The 8,281-nt window shown below is 49.6% G+C and overlaps 1 protein-coding gene and 1 non-coding gene across 2 annotated transcripts; one reads left to right on the forward strand and one right to left on the reverse strand.

Moving 5' to 3' along the window:
- The first annotated feature begins 716 nt into the window (after positions 1-716).
- LOC135808500 (Golgi reassembly-stacking protein 2-like) lies at positions 717-2,942 on the forward strand. Its single transcript, XM_065321697.1, has one exon. It carries the CDS (start codon positions 947-949, stop codon positions 2,411-2,413), a length of 1,467 nt encoding a protein of 488 aa, XP_065177769.1. The 5' UTR covers positions 717-946; the 3' UTR covers positions 2,414-2,942.
- A 459-nt stretch (positions 2,943-3,401) lies between these two features.
- Positions 3,402-3,474, reverse strand: Trnak-uuu (transfer RNA lysine (anticodon UUU)). The gene has a single exon. It is a non-coding gene; the product is annotated as a tRNA-Lys (tRNA).
- Between the last annotated feature and the right edge of the window lie 4,807 nt (positions 3,475-8,281).

Genomic DNA, 8,281 nt, shown 5'->3' on the forward strand with positions numbered 1-8,281 from the left:
CAAACTAGCCTTCGCATCCGCAGGCCACCACTATGCCTGTTAACCTTAGTGGTGAATGCAGACCTCACAAGTGAGTCAGGGGAGAGGAGGTTAGTCTCTCAACCAATCGGGCGTGTAACGGCCCATAACCCTGTAAACTGCATCCTTGTTATTCTCACTCTGAGCTGTGAGTACCCTACACTTTATATATGTGGGGAGGTGTTCTACATTTGTGCGAAAAGGCGAGGTTGGGGCCTATTTTAGGAAAGTTGAGCCCAAAATAAATATGGCCCGTATTTCATTGCTTCAAAGCAGGGAGTTGTACATTTTTATAGACCGGACAACAATTTTTGGCCTGTGAGAAACATTGATTAGCCGAAACCAGGGAGTCGTAAAATACCCGACTCCCTGGCCGAAACATTCCCATTTGAGGCTTTCAAAAAAGAAACCAAAACGACAAAAGTTTGCTCTCGCATGCAGTGCCATGCCAGTGGCTAGCTCAATATCGATCACATACACAAACAATAATAGAAAAGCTGACAGGATCGCTTTTCTAGGCCAAGAGAAGATTGGCACAAGTGCAGTACGAGCAGTGCAGTGACAAGTCAAGAGCTACAACAGGGCAGGGAGAGAGTCGACGACTGCATGTATACAGTAGTCGACTAGTCTGGTCACGTCATGCATGCATGCATTTTGTGATCTTTACACGTTTCTTTACCAAAAAAATATTGTTGTCTTTTGTTGTGATCTGTCGGAATAATGTGTTCTCAACGATTGTTTTCAGAATCCTATGAAACGCTTTCGTGATTTCTGTTGCTAAACAGGAACTGGGCTCTCGACCATTCAGCTCCTAGGTCCTCGCAGCTCTTTTGTCCTTCCTTTCTTCTCTCTCTTTTTCGAATATACTGTAAACTCGTAGTCTGAGTACTAGTAGTATTGTAGAATCGTATTGTTTAGGGGGACAACTATGGGTGCAGGCTCATCATCTTATCCTGGTGGTTCGTATGGCTATCATGTCATCAGTGTAACAGAGGGATCTCCTGGCCACAAGGCTGGCCTTGAGCCTTTTTTCGACTACCTTGTTGCCATTGATGGCCATCGCCTGGACAAAGTGGACGCAACACTGAAAGATGTTTTGGAAAGCAATGAAAATAGAGCTGTGAACCTGACAGTGTACAATAGTAAGAGGGATAGCTGCCGCGATGTTTCCTTCACTCCAACGAGGACTTGGGGAGGCCAAGGCTTGCTGGGTATCAACATTCGATTCACGTCGTTTCAGGGTGCCAACGAGAATGTATGGCACATTCTGGACGTTGTTCCTGGGTCACCATCTGCCTGTGCTGGTCTTCAAAGTGATGTGGACTACGTAATTGGTTCAGATCAGCACATGACTGATGGAGATGATATCTGTTCGCTGGTGGAGAACCATGACGGAAAGCCACTGAAGCTGTACGTGTACAGTACAGTTACTGATGCATGCCGGGAGGTTACTGTAACACCTAATTCAAACTGGGGCGGTGAAGGCATGCTGGGCTGCGACATAGGCTATGGATATCTGCATCGCATTCCACGCTCTGCCACATCCATAGCCAGTGCTGCTGCCAGTGAGGCGTTCACTGTAACCACTGGCACGTTACCCCATCAGCAACCCGTCGCTGGACAGCCAGCCTCGCCAGGTGCCGATGGCTTCTCAGAAGTACCACTGGGCAATGCAGCACCTATGCAGTATGCCATGCCGCCAGGACAGCAGTCGGTTCCAATGCAACCACCAGTCGCCCAGCCGATGTACCCAGCTACGACTACCGCAGCTGGCCAGTTGCCTGCAATGGAAGTGCCTACGAGCAGTGCCGCTGTGTCTATGCCATCTGCTGGTCTGGCCAGTATCGACACCGGTCTTGCCGGCCTTTCGCTAGCAGGTCCCTCGATTACTATGCCTGCTGTTTCGTCCACAGGTCTTCCTGGAACAGTCCCACAGATGATGCCAAGCACATCTGCGCCTCTGATGCCCGGATTGGAGTCTGCGCCGCAGATGTCTAACATGTCACCGCTGCCATCGAACGTCCCACCAATGTCCAACCCAGTCAGCACTGGCGCGACGTCGCAGTTCGACTCCAGGCAGGCTGCTCCGTTTGCTGCCGTGTCGCCATTGACTGGCGCGGGCAGCACCACCATTCCATCCTATGCCACACCAGCCAACGTGACAGTAGTGCGTGGACAAGCCTCGGCTACAATCTCGCCACTGCCGTCTACTTCACCGGTGGCTCAGACCGCAACTGTGCCGCCCAGCCAGCAGCCGATCAGCATGCCGGAGTTTTCCACTGCACCCAGCTTTGAGCTTCCGCCCATGCCGTCAATAGATATTCCTGGCCTTCAATTGGCACCCAGCGTTCCGAGTGTTGATGCTGCATCTGAGCTCAAGGCCCCGTCTAGTTAGAGAGTGAAACTCACAGCTACTAAATTCTGCTTGTATTCGTTGTTGCCTAGGTAGAGTTACCTACACCACACAATATGGTGTTTTCCCGCCCGGTATCTTTCTTGCCTGCTGGCATGTTGCTGCTGCTGACAGGTTATCATTTCTCTTTGGTTTGTCTACATGTAATGATGTTGTTTTGTGGCTCCTACTGGTATTGCTGACCTTGTCCTGTAGTAACTGGGTTTTTTTAAATGAATTTCATTAGTTCAGTTGAGGTAAATGGCATGTTATGCACATTTTTTTGTTTATTTTCAAATATTATTCCTCCGCACTGTTTCAATGATCTGCCTCGAATGCTGCAGTGAAATTTTATGATTCATTTTACTCTTCAAACCTCTTGCTAGCGTTTATGTGACGTGTGAGCATAGCCAACAACCCCAGAGGGAGCAGCAGAACAGAACTGTTTGCTAACTACTGTGTGTAACTGTAGCCAGGAGCCTGCGCAATGTATTCTAGAATCTAAATTGTACGCGGTTACCAGATCCATACACCAAGTGTGTTTCATGGTGCGTCTGCTAGACTGGTATGAACTGTGTACATGACTGTATTGAACTTGGTGGACTTGTACATGGTTTTGGGTCTTGTCGACTCACAGTGTACCGGGGATACAGAAGTTCAGAACCAGTGGATCATGGAGAGCTAGAGCAGTAGAGGTGCATACCCCATGCCCGCGTGCACGCTTTTTCAGCATTGCACAATATGCAATAACGATCAGTAGTGTCAGTAGATGACATCAAGAAAACACAGTCAGTAAACACAACCTGAGATCAAGAGTCAATCGAGTGAATACCTGAGGAGGTTACATGTAGTGGCGACACGCGAGCGCGAGCCTAGCAGTGGAGCAAAAATCTGCACAAACAACAAAGGATGTCTGACTTCTTCAGCGCAATAATACCGCCATCAGATCAGGCAAGCTTGCAAGCAACAGAAAAAGAAAAAAAAGTATCAGCGCCCGATAAGGGACTCGAACCCTTGACCCTCAGATTAAAAGTCTGATGCTCTACCAGCTGAGCTAACCGGGCTGCTCTACTACCACACGTACAAAAACCGGTGTAGATGATGTGATCTGTCACGCTACGAAGGCTGCGTCATCGCAGGGCCAGGTCGACCGGTCGCGCGCGGTCGGCCATGCGCCATGTCAAAAAGTCAAAAAACTCACGTAAAATTTGACGTGTTTTTACGTGAGTTGACTGTCCCGCACGTGGGCTGACTGAGCCGGAGCTCCGGAGTCCGGAGATGCCTATAAATAGCTATGGTACACAGTCACACAAAACACCGAAATCCTGAAACAGGACGTCTAAAATCAAGCAAACTTGGCTGATTTCCGGGCTATGAAACATGAAAATTTGAGCTCTACGCAAGTCGCGGCTTGGCTGATCTCATCAGGGTGACGTAGTGCACGAACTGCGCTGTTTCAGATCTGATATGCACAGTTGCACACTCTGGTTTATGTACTCTTGCCAGTACTATACCGGTTTCTTACATGACACGTGATCGTTGCCGGGGCCATGGCCAATAGGCGATCTTCCCGCCGCGGGCATAATCAGGCCATCAGGACCGTTCATTGCGCGAAATCGCGCATCTATGACTCATATGAGCGACATCATCCACATAAACTGCTGGAACCATGGTTGTGTATGGTTGTGTACTCGAATCTCATTCTGAGCACCCTTTTTTCTTCCTTTTTTCAGCCGTTTTTTTGCAAAAAGTCCTCGAGCTCGATTTTTTTTGATCGATCGTTCTTCAAGGAAAGACGAGTGATTGATTGATTGATTGATTTTATTTAAGGATTGTCCAAGTGGACAATCGATCAACAGGGCCGAGGACGAATGCGTCTGGTTGGAGTTCTTGCGTGGCACAGGATGACCAGACACACATATAGATACATTGCGACGATCTAATCTGCACAGTGTTTCCTAATACCGCACGCACGACGGTAAGTACAATTCATGTGATTTCAAATTGTTTGTGATCTACAACGTCGCGAGCAGGACGGAAATACAGCAACAGCACGACAACCGTTATACCAGGCAGTAACCAACAGTCACCTCCATCACATTCTCCAGATCAGAAGGCAAGTGAGGCAGTGAACATGAAGAAATAAAGTATGAAAGAATGAAAAGTGAATAATTCAAAAATCTCAGAAACGTTGAACGTAAAAAACACTGAGAACAAGGAAAGTGACTTACTTCGATGGCGAAAGACAAAGCGAATGTTCCTCGTATGGACCTGGCTCTTGCGGAATCAGCCACACTGTGGAACCATGTGTTTGATTCTACAAGGGATGGCTACCTGCTCCTCACCAACCAGCCTCCACGACGGTGGTCACGGCTGTTAGCTGCACTTGGATCGCGGCAACTTAGTTTTCTGCACGTGAACCATGAAAAATCAATGCATGCTCATGCATGTTCATCAAGAGTAGATAAACAAGAGTGTGCAACTCCGGATGGATTGGCCCACGGCGGAATTTTTTGTTGACGTAATCTTTTCGACGACGCACGCGCTGCGAGCCTTTTGGAGAGTTTTCCCTCGTGCACTTGGCTGGGCTTTACACTACAAGGTCGGTGCCCAGCACGTGCTCTCACACTGCTCTGCGGCAAAGCCGCGTTTCTCTGAAAAAAGGTGACGTAAACAAAAAATTCCGCCGTGGGCGCGGGGTATCTGCAGATTGTGCAGGAGAGATCCGGAGTTGCACACTCTTGTTTATCTACTCTTGATGTTCATGCATAACCAGTCAGCTGGCCTGCTCGCCCACGCATTTGACAGGTAACAATTCCATCAATTTTGAGATATCGCTTCGTTCTAAGTCTCAAAACAGTTCTAAAGTCACCAAACCACGCTGGTAATCGATGGCTATTCAATGTTAACATCTTCAGGAAGACTTCAGCCGTTTCCCGAGAGTTTGGGCATCGTTGCCGTTATTTTTCACGGTGTTCTTCTTCCTCCTGTCTGGAGCTGCAATTGCATCCTGGAATTATTTGAAAGGTATTTCGTGCGGGCTGTGGGGGGTTCCAACAGGCATAAACTGACATCGCTATAGGATAACTGGTAACTTTCACCCTTCAAGGAGGTAGAGCAATGAGAATTTTTTTGTGGCGGTCGTCCATTTTTTGTGGCGGTCGTGGCTGTATTTGTGCACTTCCAAGGCTTTCATTCTGCCTGATACTACTCTCTACTGTATGGGAATCGTTGTTTAGGCACATGTAGCTGTCTTATTTGGTAGATCTGCTGTTTTCAATCACTTGGGACACTTTGTCTAGCCTATTTGTCTTTCGTTCGTGCCATCTATCAGTTTTGTGGGGTGCCTTGACCTGTATTTGTGAAGTTCTCGAGTAAAGACCCTAATTCTTGACTGGAGTAACGTCTTGAATTGAATTTGCTGGGCGAGCCCTCGTTCACGCAGGTGTCCTTATCGTAATAGTCAATATCTGCTTGCTGGACGGACTAGCGGCTAGAACAGGGATGACCAAATGGTCCAAGTGTGTACTAGTACACGATTGTTTCCATCATCGTGAAATGAGCGTTGTGGAATTGCAGTCGTCTGCCTTTGGCACTGAGGACATGAGGAGAGTTGATTGTTACTTCTGCTCAGCAATGAAGCGATCATCAGCTCTCTTTGTTCTAATTATTGAGAGGACGTACCGGCATCGCAATCAAGTAAAGATTAGGCAAACCTCGCCAACCTCCAAAGAGAGATATTTTCTCCAAATGCGAAGACGATCTTTGTGAGTTTGTGACTTGCATTTGCGTGCATACATGAGCAAGTCACGAGCCACGGCACGTGCGCGGTTACCATGCCATCTCGAACCGACGCCATCTTTCTAAGTTGCCGCTTCTTGACAGCCGTGTGGTAAAGTCGCCAAAAATACGAAAGTTGAACATTTTGTGCATGCATGCAATAGAAAATTTGTGCTGAGTATGTCGAGTGGCCATTCGAACAGGCCAAAGCCGTTGCGCAAGCTGTGACCCTGAAATTTCGTCCATTGGTAGCGAGGGTAACCCTGAGCTGGAAAGTGCAAGGGATGGCATGCTACACTCCCCCGCATACGCTTGACAGCACGATTTGAGGCGTGGAGTAGTAATATATCAGTATCTTACTACCCCCTGATACCTGATGCATGGACGTCGTCATCTTCATCCCGCAGATCGAAAATGTACAGGTACGTGTGTCGCGTGATTTCGCGCAATGTGACGTCATTTCGGGAGTTTCAGGACCGTTTGACGTCATTTCGGGAATGTTCGGACCGTTTGACGTCATTTCGGGAATAATTTTTCGACCTTTCGACCTTTCGACCTTTGACCTTCCCTAATATGTTGCTTCGCGATGTAAGAAATCAAATCAAGCACGCTCTGTCTGTCATGATGATGGCTGAATCTTGCCCTTGCCTGCAGCCCTCGGGCCTACGGCCCTTGGGCTGCAGGCTCGGGCAAGATTCAGCCAGCATGACCTCCTACCTTTTGTAGATCCTGAGCGTGCTTGATTACATACATTGTACTACTCCCTGGCTATGGCTATGGTTACCACCTCAACGCCAGCAAATCCATGCTGCGGCGGCGCGGGTGAAGGAGCGCGCATTATGATGAGGCGGTTGCACTCTTTGCTGGCACGGCCTTGGTGACGGGTGTCCAGATCGTCAAAGATGGCTGTCGTCACTTGGGAGCCGCTTTGCAATTTGGGCACCCCAGAGCCACGGTTTGTCAGCAGTTTCGTTGAGTCAAAGGTCACCGACTGGTCCAGTGGACACGTCAGGTGTGTCGGCTATCCGATTTTGCCCGGACTCAGCCCCAGGCTGCCTACTCCGCATTTGTCCATGGTCTACAAGGCAAGCGGTCTTTCTTGTCCCGGACCTTGGAGATATGTATCATCTGAGGAGTTTGGTGGTCTGGAAGCCGTCATCAGGGAGCGCCTCATCCCAGCCCTTACTGGTCGCCTCTCTCCGTCCAGTGTGGAGCGGTTTATGCTCTCGTTCCCTTGTCGGGATGGCGGTTTGGGTCTCTCGATTCCCACCGCCCAATCGTGCCACTATGCCCACTCCCGAGCTGTTACTAATGAGCTCAGGGAAAGGATTGTTCAGGCAGATCCCTCGCTAGCTGGTGTGGCAGACGCTACCAAGACCGCAAAACGGCAAGTCCGCACTGCTGCTCGAGCATCACAGCAACAGCTGAAGGAGGGATTTGTGAGCGGTGAAGGTGCTGTACATGCGGCTCAGCTTGAGCTTGCTTCCGAGCGTGGTAGCTCTGCTTGGCTGACGTCACGTCCTCTATCCTGCCATGGCTGGGTGCCGGAGCGTTTACCGTCATCCTGCGTTTGTGGCAACGCGCGCTTCGACGTCTCCCACGCGTTATCCTGCCCGACCGGTGGATTTCCGCCTTTAAGACATAATGAAATCCGTGACGTCACCGCCGACCTCATTCGCCAGGTGGCTCACTCGGTATCCGTGGAACCTCCACTGCAACCGCTCTCTGGTGAGCAGTTCAGCCTCCGATCTGCGTCCATAGAGGACAATGCTCGCCTCAACATCGCTGCCAGCGGGCTATGGGGTGGCCGGGTCGAACGCACAATGTTTGATATACGGGTTTTCAACCCCTATGCTGCTTCGAATCGTGCTGCTTCGAATCGTGCTGCTTCGAATCGTGCTGCCTCAACCCCCGCTGTGTATGCCCGCCATGAACGCGAGAAGAGGAGGAGATATGAGGAGAGGACTCGGGAAGTCGAGAGGGCCTCCTTCCGCCACAGTTTTGTACAAGCGCTTGGCTGCTCTTATCTCTGAAAAGAGAAATGACCAGTATTCTGCCACCATGGCGTGGATTCGCACTCGGCTGTGCTTT

The sequence above is a fragment of the Sycon ciliatum genome, chromosome 2 (genome assembly GCF_964019385.1).
Source record: "Sycon ciliatum chromosome 2, ocSycCili1.1, whole genome shotgun sequence".
NCBI lineage: Eukaryota > Metazoa > Porifera > Calcarea > Leucosolenida > Sycettidae > Sycon > Sycon ciliatum.

Excerpts from the sequence above, each read along its gene's own strand:
- LOC135808500 (XM_065321697.1), top strand. The coding sequence starts at position 947 with ATGGGTGCAGGCTCATCATCTTATCCTGGTGGTTCGTATGGCTATCAT.